Here is an 18,923-nt window from a genome sequence, read left to right on the forward strand (position 1 = left end):
GAAAATAAATGTAGTAATATTAAATAAACAAATCTGCCTAGGAACCCATTATAACTGCTCATTTTAAACATTTATATATTCAGTCAACCAGAAGCATTTAAATGGCTTTAGCCATCACCCAATTAAGAATAGAAAATTTCTCAGCCTCACAAATGAAGTTATTTATGCTATTTTGTCATAGCCTACAAGAAAATGAATTATGCATAGATTTATTAACAGTATGAAAACTTGTCCAAATCTATAATGCCTTTTGCATAATTTAATTTTCTATTCCAACTGCAATTTAAACATACAGTTTCCATTTAATTATTGCATTAACTACAACCAGGTTCTCTTTCTTTCTTTTTTTTTTTTTTTTCCCTGTGATTCTTTCTTGCAAAGCCACAGAGTCTGGCAGAGGAAATGACTAATAGGATTATAGTGGAGATTCCAAAACCATCAGCCAAGTGTCATATTCCAGCCTATTTTCAACGAAGTTTATTCATCCTAAGATTTTAAAGTTATAAAAGTCTTTAATGGAAGGCGCGGCCCTTCTTGAACTGGAAGGCAGTTCGAGAGCCTTCTAGAAGACTATTAATCCCGCCAAGACTAGAATGGAACCCAGAGAGAAACTGAGGAGTTCAGCAAGATGGGTTTTTTTTATTGTTGTTATTTATTTAAAACTCTCAAGCCGGGCGTGGTGGCGCACGCTTGTAATCCCCGCGCTTGGGAGGCTGAGACAGGAGGATCACAGTTTTGAAGCCAGCCTCAGCTACTTAGTGAGGCTCTCAGCAACTTAGTGAGACCCTGTTTCCAAATAAAATATTAAAAAGGTCTGGGAGTATAGCCTGGAGGTAGAAAGCCTCTGGATTCCACCCCCAGTACCACCAAAAATAAAAAATAAAAGAAATAAAAGAAATAAAACTCTCTGAGAAAGGTGCTACTCATAAAAAGTGTGTCAGAGGGAGGAGCCAAGGCCCCGTTGTGGAATGCCTGTGGACTGATAGTGAATTACAAATAACCTCTCAAGCTGAATCTACAGGAAGGTTATGACTTAAAAGGGTAACATGGGAACATTCCAGGAGACTCGTTGTTTAAAACAACTACATAAGGCATGTCTTTGATAACTGACACTGACTTGAGCATTCAGTTTTGTTTGTTTGTTTGTTTGTTTGTTTGTTTTTATGGTACTGGGGATGGAAGCCAGGGACTTTCTACCTCTGGGCTATACTCCCAGACCTATTTTACATTTTATTTGGAAACAGGGTCTCACTAAGTTGCTGAGAGCCTCACTCAGTAGCTGAGGCTGGCTTCAAACCCGTGCGATCCTCCTGTCTCAGCCTCCCAAGTGCTGCAATTACAAGCGTACACCACCACGCCTGGCGAGCATTCAATTACTGAGTAATGACTAATCTCCAGGCACTTTGTGAGTAAAAAGCAAATTAAACTGAAAGGAAAGTACTTTTGTATTTAAGAAAATTGAAATAGTTTAAATGCTCTTTTTAAAAAACACTGATCTTAATAAATGTGTAATAAATCATATGTAAATGTATAAATTATATAATATAAAGTGTACCATTTATTTAATACTTGATTACATATGATTAAAGAACAAATTATACGTAGTTGGTGGGGGAAGGAAAATGGGAGGGAGGTAGAGTCTTTTCTGAAGTTTCACATTTGACTCCTAATTTGAATACATGGAATAAACAGTCATTGTTTTTGGGGGGAGACAGAGAGATAAGAGAATGTTTGCCAAATCGTACAGCCATGCTGATCCATAAGACAATATTATTGAGTGCCTCTTATGTGCTACATACACATTAACACAGATCTTTATCAAATTTATACGTAAGTACTATTGCCAGCATTTGATAGATACAGGAATTAACTTCTCAAGGTCTCATTTTTCTACTGCACTAAAGCTTTCTAATGCCTGAGGCACTTGAAATACCTATTATAGAATATGACTCCCTAAAACAGCTAACCCCAGAAGTGAGCGATTCTGGCTTGATGCCAAAAGAGAGAGAGATCTCAAAGGCCAAATTTCATAAGATGTCCTATCAAAAACTAGAGCTTCTAGCCCACGTGTGTGTGTGTGTGTGTGTGTGTGTGTGTGTGTGTGTGTGTGTGTTACTGGGGATTGAACCCAGGGGTATTCGACCTCCGAGCTACATCCTTATCCCTATTTTTATTCTTTATTTTGAAATAGGGCCTCACAAGTTGCTGAGGCTGGCTGCGAATCTGCCATCCTCCTGTTTCAGCCTCCCAATCACTGGGATTACAAGCCTGTGCCCTATAGGCTTATCTGATAAGGGTAGCAAAAGCCTGGCTCAAATACACAGACACACAAAACAGTCCTTCACTCACCCCTCACACTACATTTGAAATGTATGTATGTATGTATGTATGTATGTATGTACGTATGTATGTATGTATGTGTTTTATGATTCCCTAGGCACTTTCCAACAAGATCTGGAGCCAACTCTGGTCATCAGTAAGATCTAGCCAGCTGTGGTCCTTCATTAACCCCAATAAACCCATTTCCAGCCCTAATGAAAATGCTCCCCCAACAAGAGAACATAAACATCACATCTGAAGTAATTTTGAGCAGTGTCGCGGTGTGTGATTTCCTTAGTGCAGACAAGGAGAGGGTAGGCTGAAGTTTCTCACCTGCAACTGGGGACGCCAAGTGTGAACCTCCCTTTTACCCATCCTGGACTCGCTTTTCCGGTGGAGGACGGAGTTCGGGGGTGGGGAGTTTGGGGGAACTTATATCTGCATCTTGCTTTCCAGTGGCTTTGTGACGCTCTTGCAGTGATGATAAGCTTGTAGTTGTTATCACAACCTATTAGCCGACTCATAATGAAGACTACATTTTCCACCGCGCTCCCCTTTTTGCGCCTCTGCCCCGCTGGAGGGCGCCCGGAGCCCGCAGGAGCAGCTCAGGACAACCCGTCTGTCTTCCCCGTGTTTTTAAGGATGAATTCCCACCTACAGTGAGTCTAATTCACTGATTTCTGCACCTCTCCAGACCTCGTGTCCGGTTCCCCGGATGGACGGGAAGGTCCACGTGTCCCTGGAACCCGCCCAGGTGGCCTCTGCAGCTGTCCCCCGACTTCATCTTGCACCCGCGGGGTGCAGGTGCGAACCGCCGGGCACTTTCTCACGCTCCCTCCCAATCCCTTCCTGATGCCGCAATCCCTAAAAAGCGAGGTGGGAAAATTGGTGGCACATGCCTGTCATCCCAGTCTTTAGGAGGCTGAGACAGAGAGATCACAAGTTTCGAGGCCAGCTTCAGCAACTGAGCCAGCCCTCAGCAATTTAGTGAGACCCTATTTCCAAAGAAAAATAATAAAATAGGGCTGGGTGTGTGCCTCGGGGGTAGAATGCCCCTGGGTTCAATCTCAGCACCACACACACACACACACACACACACACACACACACACACACACACATTTTTTTAATAAATAAAATAAAGTTCTGAAACTCCAGCTCATGTCCCCTTCAAGCTTGGGATGCCCCCTGTTGGCTAGGATCCCCTAAAGTTAGCAGCCCTGCTGTCCTCACGCACACCCTTCCCTCTCAACGCCAGGCAGCTAACATCTGTAAAACGCATTCAGTCTCCAGGGATCCCATTAATTAAAGGAACGGGGTAAATCAATCCTGCTCTTACTAATTGAGCTCCTTGCCTTTGGGTTCACCAGCGTGGGATGTTCCATCGGCACTGCTCAGTGCCAGATATTCACTGACCCCTAAAGGGTTTAATGAAAACCCATCATGTACCTGGAACTGTGTCTGGGTGATTCCCCTCTTCTCAAATGGAGCCTCCCAAAAGAGGCTCCCCAAGCACCCACCACACAGCCTCTATCACTTGATACATCCTTCTTCAAGCTCAGCCCTGTTTCCTCTTTCCTCCTCTACAGTGTAACTTCTGTACATTCAGTGTCTGGGAATCTCTGGAACAGCACCCAGGACAGAATAAACCATTGATAAATAGCTTCCGGGTGAATGTGGCAATCAATGACAACAATGGATGGATAACGACATATTCAGAGGAGAGCTCTAACTGATGCCATCACCCCTGGCCACCCATCCAAGTCTCCTGCATCCCCAGCTTTCTCCCTTGACTCTGACCCTGGCCCACTTCTTTATAGCTAACCACAACCTGAATGAGTTTTTAAAATGCAAATCAAGCCGGGCGTGGTGGTGCAGGCTTGTAATCCCCTCGCTTGGGAGGCAGAGACAGGAGGATCAGGCAGGTTCAAAGCCAGCTGTGCTGGCTTAAGGGACCCTGTTTCCAAAAATAAAAAAAGTATAAAATAGGTCGGGGAGTGTAGCCCGAGGTACAAGGGCTTCCAGGAACCCCAGTACCACCAAAATAAAAAAATAAAATGCAAATCAAATTGTATGATTCCCCTTTCAAAGCCCTCTCTAATGGTACCCCACCAAGGAATAACACCCAAACCCCTCTCTTGGCCACATGGCCCAGCCTGCCGTCTCTCCAACTTCACCTGGGACCACCCGGCCTCGGTGCAGGCCTCTTTGCCCAGAGCCTCTGTTTAACCATCACTCTTTCATCTGGGCTGTGAGAAATGGCAAGAAAAATGGGTGGTATACAGAAGAAATTCTGCTACCGAGTCCTAAAGAAAACCCAGAGAACAAAATACAATTCCCAAGCCCTAAATTTGTAGGTTTTATTCAGCTTTGTAGTGGCGAAAATAAACCTTTGGTCTACTGGAATGCTCTCAGTCTTCTCCCTCCCCATCCTGGGAGGCCTGGGTTCCTCCAGCCTGGGTCCTCTGTGTTTTTCCCTGCACTGTCTCCTTTGGGACTCTTCCCCATCCATTCTCTCGCTCCTCAGCACTGTGAGGCCTGGTCCAGGCCCAGCTGTCCTGGGTGTTGGGCATATCACAGCAACACCATCTCTATCCTTTGCTGAGACTGTCATGCAGAGTGTCAGATCTCTTTGGTGGTCCCGGCATCCTCACACACGTCCACTGCCTGCTGAGGGCTTCCAGTTAGAATTCGTGAGCGCACTTCCAGCTCAACATGCTTAAAGTAGAGCAGCCCATTGTCTCCTCTGGCCATCCTCTTCTTGGCCATGGGACTGCCATGTTCTCTGGTACCTCAGCTCAAAAAAAACCCTGCAATTACCTTAGGCTCCAGCCCCTCCATCGGCCCTGTATATCTGATCACTGAGCCAGCTTTTTTGCTTCTTCATGAAAAAGCCACCTCCTGCCCCTCTGCCGGCTCCTGCATTCAGCCTCACCACCTCGCACCAAGGCTCTGACATGCATGCACTTGACTTCTTCACGCTCCTTTTCTTCCTTGTCATTGCAGACAAGGTACCTGCCTTGTGGGGAGAGGAGTAAAGCAAAAGAGGAGAACAAAATGTGACCCTCCTGCCCTAAGTTGATGAGTTTTGTTAACTGCGGAAGTCCTGGGAAGAGCTTGGCATCGCTGACCCTAGAGTGCACACTGAATACCAGCTGGCATGTCCCTCCTCCACTCACACCACTGCTTCCTAGTCTCCTTCCCCTCTACCCCTTTATCTGAATGCTAAACAGTGCTCGGGGCAGAGCTTAAATGGCTTCCTGGACCCACCGATCCCTTCTCTCTTCTCGCTTTACTAATTTCACCACCTATTTTCTCTTTGGGTGTGGTCTGGGCAGTGACTTTCCAAGCCATCTGCTCTCTTTCAGATAGAGTGTGAGTTTCTAGAGGACCAGAGTTCAACTCTGATATAAATCATAGCAGGTGTTCACACAGAAAAACTATTTCTTGGAATCTATATTCTAATGCTATTATCTCTTTAAGGTCCTTAAATATAACATTGACGCTCCAGTGTTGTTTCACAGAATTATCATATGCCACAAGGAGGCTAAGTTTTATTTCTCTGATTTTTTTTTTTTTTTTTTTTTGGTGGTACTGGGGTTCCTGGAAGCCCTTCTACCTCCGGGCTACACTCCCAGACCTATTTTTACATTTTTATTTGGAAACAGGGTGTCCTAAGCCAATGTGCGCGGCTGGCTTAGAACCTGCGCGATCCTCCTGTCTCTGCCTTCCAAGCGCGGGGATTACAAGCGTGCGCCACCACGCCCGGCTATTTTCTCTGAATTTAATTGAAACCCAAATGATTTATTTTGTTCTCATACAGAAATACAGACCATTAACAAGGAAGGCATCTGATACTTACGCTCCCTTTAGACTTTCTGGATCCTACAATAGGAGGGAGTGAAGACGCTTTCTGACTGTGGAAACAAATTGAAGTTGAAAAATCTGAATGTTATGTACAAATAACAAATAAGGCAAGATAACTTTCATTCCAACCTGACAATCAACTCTTCACTGGCATTTACATTTCTTAAGAAGTACCACAAGCTTTTGCAGTTTCACAGAATACCACAAAATCACCAAATTCCATTCCCAAAGATTTTAAATGCTTTTCTATACACTATTTTAAGTGATGTTTAAAAATAAGCTTTAGTACCATTTTAAATTTGGGCATAGCATTTTTTTTTTCTTCCAGTTCTCAAATTTTCTGTTTGCATTTCAAAAAAAAAAATCATCATTTCCCAAACTAATTAATGATCATTCCAGGTTGAGTTTAAAAAACATTAAGTTTTCATAATGTCTACTCCGTCTATCTATGATAGGAGAGAGTGATATAACACTGGCATTTACATTCAGGAGGGGTGTGTGTGTGTGTGTGTGTGTGTGTGTTTGTGTGTTTTACTGAGGATAGAACCCAGGGGCATTCTACCTCCAAGCTACACCCCAGCCCTATTTTTTTATTCTTTACTTTTTGAAACAGGGTCTCACTGCGTTGCAAAGGGCCTCACTAAGTAGCTGAGGCTGTCTTCAAACCATGATCCTCCTGTCTCAGCCTCCTAAATGCTGGGGGGGGGGGGGGTTACAAGCATGTACCACCATACCCAGCTCATTCAGGGTGTTTTTAAACCAGTAATTCTAACAAATAAGTAAAATGTCTTTCAGTCTACAAATCGTTTTGCAGATGTCTATATTATTAGGAAAAGATCTATCTTGAAACCCAAATGAATGTCTCTAAAAATAGGACACATTTCCCATAAGAAAGGGAAGTCTCAGGAAGGCCAGCATGAAATGCCTTTTTCCATTACCATTGCATTCACCCTGCAGCTCTCTGCAGGTTAATCCAGCGCTGCCTAGCAGAAATTGTTAAAGGCTTTGATTTCATGGATGAGTAAGGATAGTTAACAATGAATTTCTGGTGAATAATTCTAAGCTGCTGGGGACCATGTGCCTTTGCATAGTTCAAACTCCACCCCTGCAATTCCGTTTTATCTCTCTCTTATTTAGAAGCTCTCAGCTAGCCTCCCATTAAGCTATGTAAACTGTGAATTAATGGAACACACATTGGTGATATCCTGCTATATCTCTGCAAAAGGCAACCACAAGAAGTCAGTTTCCAATAGCAAAATGGCCACGGAAACCCAATCCATTGTATCCTGGGCTCAGGTCCTGTATCAGAGGCAGAGCTCAAATGTGCATCTCTAGAGGAAAAATGTTCACCCATGGTGTGTAATTCATTGTGTAACCCTCAAAATTTTGCATGAACTAACTCTACACTCAGCCTATTTATTTGTACAAGTGGAATTATACCACTTTTGCATTTTATGGTTACTAAAAGGGGCAGAAGGTAGTATGGTCATTTAATACCTTTAGATGTTTCTACCCAAACCAATTGAAAAAATGGTCAAGCTAAGTTGTTAAAACACTAAAACTTTGAATAAGAAACTGAGGAGCTAATTATACTATTTTTTTCTTTTTTTCCTTTTTTTTTTTTTTTGATACTGGGGATTGAACCCAGGGGCATCCTACCTCTGAGCTATACTCCCAGGCCTTTTTTTTTTTTTAATATTATTCTTTATTTTGAAACAGGGTCTCACTAAGTTGTGGCCTCACTAAGTCGCTGAGGATGGCTGTGAACCTGTGATTCTCCTATCTCAGCCTTTCAAATACTGAATTTACAAGCCTGCGCCACCACACTCAGTCTTTGTCTTTTATTTTGAAACAGGGTCTCACTAAGTTGCTGAGTCTGGCCTCAACCTATAATGCTCCCATGTCAACCTTTCGAGTGCTAGGATTACAAGTGTGCGCCACTACATCCAGCTCCCTATAGCTTCTTCACAAGACTAAATCTTTGTATTTACTATAAATTCAGTGCAAAATTTTTAAAAATCTATGGAGTCTTTCATGACTTTCACAAAATTAGATTTTTGTACAATCGATCACCATTTCCCTCCATGGCAGTAAAGACAAAGACCAGTATACATCATACTTGCTTTCTATTCTGCTAAATAAGATTGTCAACTACATAAAATATCATAGCAATTAGGAAAGGGCCCGGAGCCATTACAAGTGGTAACCAGACATGAGGAGGGGCGGGCACAGGAACGAGACTCACCCAAACGGCCTTCGCATGGCCGACTTGTCAAAAAGTAATTCGCTGTAAGGCAATTTCTTAAACCTGTCTCTGCCGACAGCCACATAAAACTGCCCATTCTCCAGCTCCGGCCCACTCTCAACGAGCTTTCCTTCTAAAGTATAAAGTCTGTCAAAATATGAAGGCCAACAGTTAGAATGTTCATAGTCATCTAAAGTACTGCTTGAAATTACTAAGTAAATAAAAGCATTCTGTTCCTAATCTGGCTCATCTGCTGCTCTTGGAGTTATGGAATTATAAATGTCTCCATGTCACTAGATTTTAAAAAAAGAGTCAACATTATAATGTAGATCCCTCACACACACACACACACACACACACACACACACACACACACACTCCTCTCCGGCTGTCCAGAGGATTTTGCCACAACAAGCCTGACCATCTAGCAAAAGGATCCACTAGTGCTACCATATTAAGATTTTATAGGGGGAAAAACACAATTTATACAGAATGTGGTGCTTTAAATAAAGCTCAGCTTCCACAGAAGAGTATTTGCAGTGTGTGTATATGTGTGTGTATATGTGTGTGTTACTAAAGATTGAACTCAGGGCAGTCTACCTATGAAGTACACTACCCTTAGCCCTATTTTATTTTATTTTATTTTGCGAGTCTGGGGATGGAGCCCAGGGGCATTCGACCCTCGAGCTATACTGTCAGCCCTACTTTTTATTCTTTATTTTGAAACAGGGTCTCACTAAGTTGCAAAGGACCTCACTAAGTTGCTGAGACTGGCCATAAGCCTGCGATCCTCCTGTCCTAGCTTCCTAAGTACTGGGGTTACAGGCATGTGCCACCACGCCTGGCTTGTAGGCACTCTCAAAATGTATTTTCTTTGTGTGTTCATCAGACTGGCAAGCACCTGGTCTTACAAGAATAACCCGTTAAAGCACTACAGCCAAACTCACACAAAACCAGATCAGAAAAAGAGGACAGGGAAGAGGTGAAAGAGCTCGCTGCCAGCATTAATGATGCAGAACTGAATAGCGCCCGTGCCTCTGTTACTGTTTTTTAACAATACTCCTAAGCAAGAAAATAAATACTAGAGCTTTCCTTTACTGCAAAACTGACACTGTTGACTACAACTAATATATGACTTATAAAAAGAACAGTGATAATTTTACTAGATGACTTAAAAGTAGCCACAGAATTTTAAAAGAAAAATAGGAAGAAACAGACCATTAGAAAAGAATGAAAGAGTATGATGCATATCTTTTAAGGTTGCAAGAGTTAGTAACTGAAAGAATTTCAAGAGAATCATTCAAGCAACTTCTCAGACTTCTTATTTTACATTATAAACATTTGTGACTTTTGCAGAGACCGACAAACAGTTGACAAACTTGTTTACTGATTATGTAAATGATATATCATATGAAGCCACTCACCCCACCCTGCAATGTTTTTATTTTTAATTAGTATACATATGCCAGGGTCTTTTTCTTTTTCTTTTTTTTTTGGGGGGGGGGAGGGAAGATGGGGAATTCTGGAGGTCGAACCCAGAGGCCTCCTACAGTCAAGCTATACTTCTGCCCTTTTTATTTTTTATTTTTTTATTTTTTCTATTTATTTTTATTTATTTTTATTTTTATTTTTTTTATTTTTTTGGTGATACTGGGGGTGGAACCCAGAGGCTTTCTACCTCCGAGCTATACTCCCAGACCTTTTTTATATTTTATTTGGAAACAGGGTCTCACTAAGTTGCTGAGAGCCTCACTAAGTAGCCGAGGCTGGCTTCGAACCCGTGCGACCCTCCTGTCTCAGCCTCCCCAGCGTGAGGATTACAAGCGTGCGCCACCACGCCCGGCTTATTTTTTATTTTAAATAGGGTCTTACTAAGTTGCTGAGGGTCTTGACAAGTTGCTGAGATTGACCTTGAACCTACAGTTCTCCTGAATCTGCCTCACTGTGCCCAGTTTGAAGTCTCTTTTTCATAGCATTGTGTGTCCACCCCTCCAAGACTTCCATTCCTCCCTCCTCGACTTGGGCTGGAGTTCCTGAGCAGCAGCAGCAGCATTACTGACATTCCAAACCAGACAATTCCTTGCTGCAGAGGCGAGAGTCTTTCCTGCCCACTGTAAGACACTGATGGCACCCATGGCCTCTACCCACTGGACAGCAGCAGCCATCCCAATCCAACCTGTTTGTGAAAATCAAACAGGGCTCCGCCACCGTCAACTGCTCCCCAGGGGCAAAATGGCACCTGGTTGAGAAGCTCTGGCCCAGAGTCACACATTCTTGCATTTTTCCCTCAAAATACTGAGATCTGAATCAGTAGCATACTTTCATAGCTAGAAATTAAAAGGCAGTTTTGCTCTGGACTCTGGAAATCTCCAGCCATGGTCTGTCTGGTTTCCTCTGCAGGCAGATAAAGGTACTAAGTAGAATCCAGTTCATGAGTCCAGCCACCTGGCATCAAGCTCTTGTTGAGCTGCTTTCTCCCCTTGCTGCAAAGCACAAGAATCATAAACAGAGACTCAAGCCAAGTTTTAAGGGACGCTATTGATAAACAAATATACTGAAGCATAGAAAAGCTTATTAACATTCTGTTACAGGAACTAAGCTTGCCCCAAATACGCTGTAGCCAAGTCTCACCCACATTTGGCATTACGTTAATAATGAAATTTCTCTAAGCTATTAAGTGTTCAGAGACATATATTTTCATTTCTATGTTGACATTGACATGTATTTTATTTCTATGCATAGTTTTCTTTATATATACATATGAGAAGGTATAGCTAGGCATAATTGTCTATATATATAATGCATACATATACAATTTCAAATATATATGTATATATATTTGTGTGCTTCTTACTATTTATTGGGTGAGTTTGCATTTATGTAGGTGTCAAAAGACACAACTATATATTTCAAAAAAAATCAATGTAAGCCAGGCGTGGTGGTGCATTCTTGTAATCCCAGCATTGGGGAGGCTGAGACAGGAGGATGGAGGTTTGCAGACAGACTCAGCTACTTAGTGAGACCCTGTTTCAAAATAAAGAATCAAACATAGGGCTGGGGGTGTATCTCAGAGGTACAATGCCCCTGGGTTCCATCCCCAGTACCGCAAAAAAAAAAAAAATCAGTGTATAATTATTGAAATCTACCCTTACTTCTGATGCCAAAATAAAATCTGAAGGATATAAAGTTTAAATAAAACTGTAAAGTACAAAACAAAACCATGGGAGGTTATTTTTATAATCCCGGAGTCAGGATGCTCTAAGTTTGTTATAAGTCTTAGTAGTCACAAAGAAAGATTAAAAATTTGACTACATCAGAATTCAAGATAGTTATATGCAAACATATACATGTATGTATGTATGTATGTATGTATGTATTTCAAGCTGGACATGGTGGCATATGCCTGTAATCTCAGTACTTGGGAGGCGGAGACAGGAGGATCACGCAGGTTCGAAGCCAGACGTGCTGGCTTAAGAGACCCTGTTTCCAAATAAAAATATAAAAAGTAGGTCTAAGAGTGTAGCCTGGAGGTAGAAAGGTAGAAGGGCTTCCAGGAACCCCAGTACCACAAAAAAAAAAAACCTCACACAAGAAAAAGTTAATTTCCCAAATATGTAAAGTATTTCTATAACTGGCTTAGATAAACATGCCAAGGCCATGACAGATAATTCATATATAATGGAATCAGTATGCAGTCATTTCTTTAGAGAGTAGCACAGGCTGTCTGTAGTCAGGCTGCCCACCAGGCTGGAATCCCAGCCCCGCGCCTCAGTATCTGAATAATCTTGGGAATTACTTTCCCCCTCTATGTCTCACATTTCATGTCTATTAAAACAGAATGACAGCTGGGCGTGGTGGTGCACGCTTGTAATCCCCGCGCTTGGGAGGCTGAGACAGGAGGATTGCACAGGTTCGAAGCCAGCCTCATCTACTTAGTGAGGCTCTCAGCAACTTAGTGAGACCCTGTTTCCAAATAAAATATAAAATGGGTCTGGGAGTATAGCCCAGAGGTAGAAAGCCTCTGGGTTCCACCCCCAGTACCACACACACACACAAAAAAAAAAAAAAAAAAAAAACAGAATGACACTATTTAGCTCATAGGGTCACTGAGTTAAGTGAATTAAAAATGTAAAGCACTTGGAATAATGTTTGGCACAATAGAAAAAAGCCAGTAAGTGTTGCTGTATCCCAAATAAGTAAAAACCAAGAATCAATGTAATATAATTTTTACCCAAACTAAGTGAGAGGACAAAATGTTTTGTGAATTTTGCAGTTTAGATAAAAACATAACCTTCCTTTCTTAAAAAGGCCTGATGAGAGGGCCTCGCGTGCACTTTTGGTGAAAGTATAACTTAGGACAAATGGTTGGAAGATAACTGGCAGTATCTGTCAACATTTAAATGCATTTGCTGTCTAATGCAGCAACTCAACTTCTAGACTTTAATCTCTGATAAACTTTGCTATGTGCAAACACATGTACATGTATTAAAAAAGATTGGACATGATCAAAATTTCTAGCGAGAAAAATAATTAGAATATGCCCACAAAATGGAATACTTTGCAGTCATTACAAATAATGGTTAAGCTATTTGCACTGATAAGAATAATCTCTAAGATATGTTGTTAGGAGAAAAAAGTAAAGGCTGTGTGTACATATATTTATTTATGTATGTGTATGTATTCACACTTCTGCTATTAAGGAATAAAGAATGCTTGCATATGCATAAAATATTTTGGAATGATATAAAACAGTACTGAGGAAGGAGTCTAGGGGCCTGAGGTAGTAGGAGCCATTTTAATTTATACTGTTTGTCCTATTTGAGGTTTTTTCCCCATGTGAAGTATGACTTTTGATTGAACCAGATTAAATTAAAATTAAAATCTCAAAGGCTATGAAACTGTATATATTAAAATGCGTAAATATACATACATTAATGTGTACATGCACTTAGCTAAAGGAAACAATATGCAATCATTTAAGAACTGTGTGTGGGTGTGTGTGAGAGTGTGTGTGAGTGTGTGTGTGTGTGTGTGTGTGTGTGTGTGTGTGTGTGTGTGTGTGTGGCAGGCAGACAGAGACAGGCACGAGTACTTGAAATCAAGGGTTCATCCTACCACTGCAGTGTATTGGAGGGGTTGGGATGGAGACCGTGTTGCAGAGAACTAGTGGAAAATCCCACTCAAATACTTATGCATCTATACATACATATTATACCTAGATATCTATACATATGCACACATACTTAACATTGTGTATGTATTATTTGTAATCCTCTCCCTGCATGAAAATAAATGTCAGCCTCCATCAAGGGATAATCTCATAGGCGTCACAGTTCAAAAACCATGATTTTAATGTTCACTTAAACCTCAGACCCTGAGAAAACACCTTTGATTTTGAAAGTTCGGGTGACCCCACTTAACTATCCTCCTGGCCTGCCTCCTCCTTATGTTCACCAACATCTCCTGATTTCGGGGACTTGGGGGTCTGTGTTTGTTTGTTTGTTATATTGTTTGTGTTTTACCCTAGGCAACTACTTTGGGCCATCACATACTCATAAATGTCTCCTGGGAAAAAAGAAAGGACAGTTAGTTAAAAGTCAGAAAGCTGGCTCTCTACACAAAGTGCTTCTCATATCAAGCAATGTCGATGTTGCCCATTTGCCCTAAAGCAAAGGCGTCAAAACAGTTAACACTTGTCCATGTGTTCTGATGTGCCAAGGACTGTTTGAGGCTCTGATGTAAATTACTTCATTCCTTAAAACAACCTCATGAGGTAAGTGCCGTTGCATATCCATTCTACAGATGAAGAAACTGAGGCTACCTGGTTAGCTAAATTCAAGTCTGGGGATGGGTGACCCCGGAGCCTGCTGGAATACTTTCCACAACTCCCAAATTCATCTGCCTGCAAGAAGATTGCCTGACATACCTGTGGACGGCCCCACTCCTGAGGGGCATCTTTTCTGTGACCATTTGTAGCACGTGGTCCCACTGACTCAAGGCTTTCCTGGGGATGAGGAGGCGAGATGCAGGGCTCATGAGGTCTCCATTTGCAATCAAGCTGTAAAGAAAGACGCCAGACCCATTTGGAACAGTCAGGCAACTCAGAACTCCAGAGCAAAGGAAAACAACCAGCTCCCACTTACAAGATTGTGCAGGGCTCCTGGAGGGACTTTCTAAACCGCGCCGACACGTTGATCCTGCTGTGGATAACTGGCTTCACCTTTAAAAGCAAAGAGAAGAACAATAACTCACTAAGCTTGTAGGTCTTTATTTTCCTAAGAAGAAAAACTACAGGTTTCTAGGGAAGATGCTGCAATCGGCCATGCCTTGGTTACAACCTTGCTTTTCCCACTTATAGAAGCGCTCTGTGTTCACCTGCTATCCATCTTAGACACCCTTAACAAGCTCTAAGGAAAAGAAAAGAAACGTTTACCTTAAACCCTGGGCATACAGCTTATGATCTGTGCCAAAATCAGAGTGGAAACTTTAAGTGGGAACTTTAAGGCAACTTTTTTTTTTAACAATGCTTTCTAGAAAATAAATAAATAAAACTATCCTATTAAAAAAAAAAAAATCCTGCATCCTAGCATGCCCTCCCCTGCAGCAGCACACTGTTAGGACCTCTCTCCTCCCCCAGTACTGCCTCCCCTGCTCTGGGGCCCATGGCCCCCACTCTATTCTCTGAAGAGACTCTCCTCAGCATCCTCCTCTCCTCAGCCTCCTCCTCTCTTCAGCTTCCTCCTCTCCTCAGCCTCCTCCTCTCCTCCTCTCCTCAGCCTCCTCCTCTCCTCAGCCTCCTCCTCTCCTCAGCCTCCTCCTCTCCTCAGCCTGCTCCTCCCCTGTGCACCAGCTGCTCTAGCTCCTGCACCCTGGGCTCCCTGAGCTCTTGCACCTGGGAGCCTCCTAGCACCCTCCCTTTCTTACTAGTAGGGCCCAAGCTGCTGTTAGCAAGAATCCTGCAACCCCACACAGGGGGAAAAAAAAAGCCAGGCATGGTGGTACACACTTGTAATCTCAGCATTTGGGAGGCTGAGACAGGAGGATCACAGTTCGCGGACAAGCCTCAGCTACCAATTAGTGAGGCCCTTTGCAACTCATTGAGACCCTGTTTCAAAATAAAGAATAAAAAATTAGGACTTAAGCCAGGCTTAGTGGCACATGCTTGGAATCCCAGTGCTTGGGAGGCTGAGACAGGAGGATCACACAGGTTCGAAGCCAGCCTCAGCTACTTAGTGAGACCCTGTTTCCAAATAAAGTATAAAATAGGTCTGCTCATAGGTAAAGTATAAAATAGTATAGCCCAGAGGTAGAAAAGAAATAAATAAATAAATAAATAAATAGGGCTGAAGGTGTAGCTAGGAGGTAGAATACTCTGGGTTTCATTCCGAAAAAAAAAAAAAAGAGCTTTGGCAAAAATATTCTCCAAATGTTCATGATTAACCAATTGAAGTGAAGATTAATCTTAAATATATATATATATATATATTATATATATAATATATATATGTTTATTAGAGTTACAATAACTGAAATAAATTATTGTTTTCAGATGCACTAATGAAAGAATTAAAAAAATCTTCATTATAAAAATATAAGATCATTGTATAAAATAACTAGGCCTTTTTTAAAAAAATAAAGCTTTGCTTAAAATGCATTTTTCTAATTGCCATTTTAAACGATACTTTTAACACCTAATTTTAAAAGTTAAACCAAATCAAGTGTGCATAAGGGGAACTCTTCCCGAGTCCTGGTCAAGGATAAAGGGTTTGTTCATTTGGTGCTAATCTAAAAACATTCTGGCTAATCTTTTGATAATGAGAAACCTAACAAAAGATGGGATTTTTAATTACTTTTCTTATTAACCCATACACTTTCCCTTGCTTTTGAAAATGAATAGGATTCCAAGTATGAGAGTAATGTTAAGTGTCTGTGCAGCTAGTTGGGAAGAGATGGACACCCAGGACTGGAGTCCAAGGTGATCTGGCTCCGCCCCCGTGGACCAGGGATGGGCCTCACTGGAGAGCAAGCTGAGGGGGGGTGGTCGGGTAACCTGCGACTGTGAAACCACATCACACTGAAAAGGTGCCGCTCACTCATTTGTGGAAACTAATAGTCTCATAAGAGAATGGAATAAAATGGTGGTTACTAGAGCGTGAGAAAGGGAGAAGGGAGTGGAAGGAAAGAAGTTCAACAAGAGGTACAATCAAATTTGATACCCTGAGTAACTGATTGAAGGTCTGAAATTTTGTATCCGGAACCAACTGCCACAATTTGCCATATGAACCCGTTCGATGCTTCACATCTCAGTTTCTTGATCTGTAAAAGTAGGAATCATCCTGCTAAACTAGCCCAAAGGGATGCTCCTGAACTAACTAATGAAGAGGCAATATCACTCCCCGGGGTTCTAAACTGAATGCTTTGGAGAATCCATCTGCCTCAAATCTCAGCACTCCGCACCTCGTGAAATATGGGCCAGGAAAACCAAACTCAGTCTAAAGACCTGAGAAAATTATGCCATTGAGTGGATGCCAACACAAAAATCAAATGAACACTGGCCTCTTATAAAACCTAGTTATAGCACTTAAAAGTTCAATTTTTAAGAACTTTTAAATACATACATATCCATTTTATGACTATCCATAAAAACTGAGGCTAATTATTTGCAAACTTTAGTCCACAAAGAGGTTTCAACTCTGTTTTCCCAATGGTATATATTATTTTTTAAAAGGGTTCTCAAAATTATATTTGTTACTACTTTGCAAACATATCACACAGCATCAGAGAGGAGAACCAAGTCCTTTACAAAATAATTGATTTTCACTACTTTTGACAAATGAGAAGTACCAACGTGTTTTAAAGAAACCAGAGTAGAAATAAATTTTCTAGGAGTCAACAGACCAGACACTTCCCAACCACAGATTATTCTAAAGAGAGCTTTTTAAATAATCATCCATTTTTTCAATATTACTATTTTATGAATGGAAGAAAGATTAGCTAAGATGCCAGTCACAATAGTGATGGCATAATCTGACAGATGGAGCACGCCCCATGGTTAATGGTGTGCCAGTTCAGAAGTTATTTCATGCTGGGAATTTTTCCTAAACTCCATGAAATGAAGCCATTTATCATGCAAATACTCCATATAAAGAGCCTGAAAGAGACATTTAAAAAGGAAAAGCTATAGCATAAGAGGTGAAGACCATGATCAACCTTTTCAAAAGAATAGTTCACTCACTAAGAAAAAACTAAGAGAGAATTTCATTTCTGGTTTGGAGGAGATTATAGAATAGAATGTACTCCCACCTTAACAGCAAAAACTGAGATACATTTATTCAAACCCATTAACGAGCTTAGAATGCAAAGAAGTCTAGAGAGTTCCAGAGAGGGATAAATCCTTTCTTTTTTAAAATATTAAGTTCACTCTATGGTACTACTACTGAGCTACATCCCTAGCCCTTTTTATCCCGAGACAGGGTCTAAGTTGCCCAGGCTGGCCTTGAACTTGTGATCCTCCTGCCTCAGCCTCCTGAGTCACTGGGATTGCAGGTATGTGCCATCAGCAGAATGGATCCTTTCTAAGAAGAAATCTATAGCTGCTTCCATCCCCAGGAAGACAGAGGCAGCGGGACAAACCTTCCCTAGACAGGGGACGAGTCAGCATGACAGAGAAGACCCAGATGTAGAACAAGCCCACACCACCAACAAAACCTTCCCACGGGGCCTTCCCACATGCACAGGAGTGTAAGCAAAGCCAACTCAGAGCAAAAGAGCAAAGAAAGAATTCCCGTTACTGGAAAGTCAGAAGTGCGGCTGCATAACAGAGAGAATCTCCCACATTGGACCAGTTGCCAGGAAGGACCTATAAATCTCAAAAGTGTTAACTCCCAATAACTGCTGGACAAAGAACAAGCCCCCATTTCACCCTGAAATGTCTGAAAGTGTGAGTATACTGAAAGCAAGTGAAGCTTCAACCCAACTCGTACCAGCTCAGGCAGGGATTACGCCGGGAAGGTAGCCCCGCTCCCCAACATCCTGGCAGAGAAAGTGGGGGTGCTTCTGAGGGTAAACATTATCTTTCAATTCCTATACATGTCATACAAGATGACCGGCATTCAACAAGAACTACAAAGACGCGCAAATTAAGGGTGAGACAGGACCCATTTATCAAGGGGAAAAATAAAGCCAACCCCAGAGATGATTATGATATTGAAATTAGCAAATAAGAATTTTAATGCAGCTCTTAGAAACATAGGCATTCAAGAGGAAAGATGGAACAGGCGAAAGATAGGGAAATTTGTTTTATTTTAAATTAACTTTTTAAGAAATGTTATTTTTCTTTTTCTAATACTTTTATTGGTACATTATAGTTTCACATCAAAAGCAGGTCATAGCGATAGAGACATACATGCACACTGCACTTGGTGGGCTTTTCCCAGGCTCCCTCCCCATAAACTCTCACATGTGTAAATAGCATCTATGGAAGTAATTCCTTC

General features: G+C 41.7%; 1 protein-coding gene across 2 annotated transcripts in view; it reads right to left on the reverse strand.

Moving 5' to 3' along the window:
* DCDC2 (doublecortin domain containing 2) overlaps positions 1–18,923 on the reverse strand; it is a gene marked incomplete at its 5' end in the record, with an annotated part of 125,250 nt that overhangs the window by 62,416 nt on the left and 43,911 nt on the right. For both annotated transcript variants that reach the window (XM_080709835.1, XM_080709836.1), the window contains 4 exons: positions 6,181–6,235; positions 8,431–8,577; positions 14,357–14,488; positions 14,574–14,650. In XM_080709835.1, the coding sequence (XP_080565961.1) occupies positions 6,181–6,235; positions 8,431–8,577; positions 14,357–14,488; positions 14,574–14,650 (411 nt within the window). The remainder of the gene's footprint in view (positions 1–6,180; positions 6,236–8,430; positions 8,578–14,356; positions 14,489–14,573; positions 14,651–18,923) is intronic.

The sequence above is a fragment of the Muscardinus avellanarius genome (genome assembly GCF_963383645.1).
Source record: "Muscardinus avellanarius genome assembly, chromosome: 14".
In the NCBI taxonomy this organism is placed as follows: Eukaryota; Metazoa; Chordata; class Mammalia; order Rodentia; family Gliridae; genus Muscardinus; species Muscardinus avellanarius.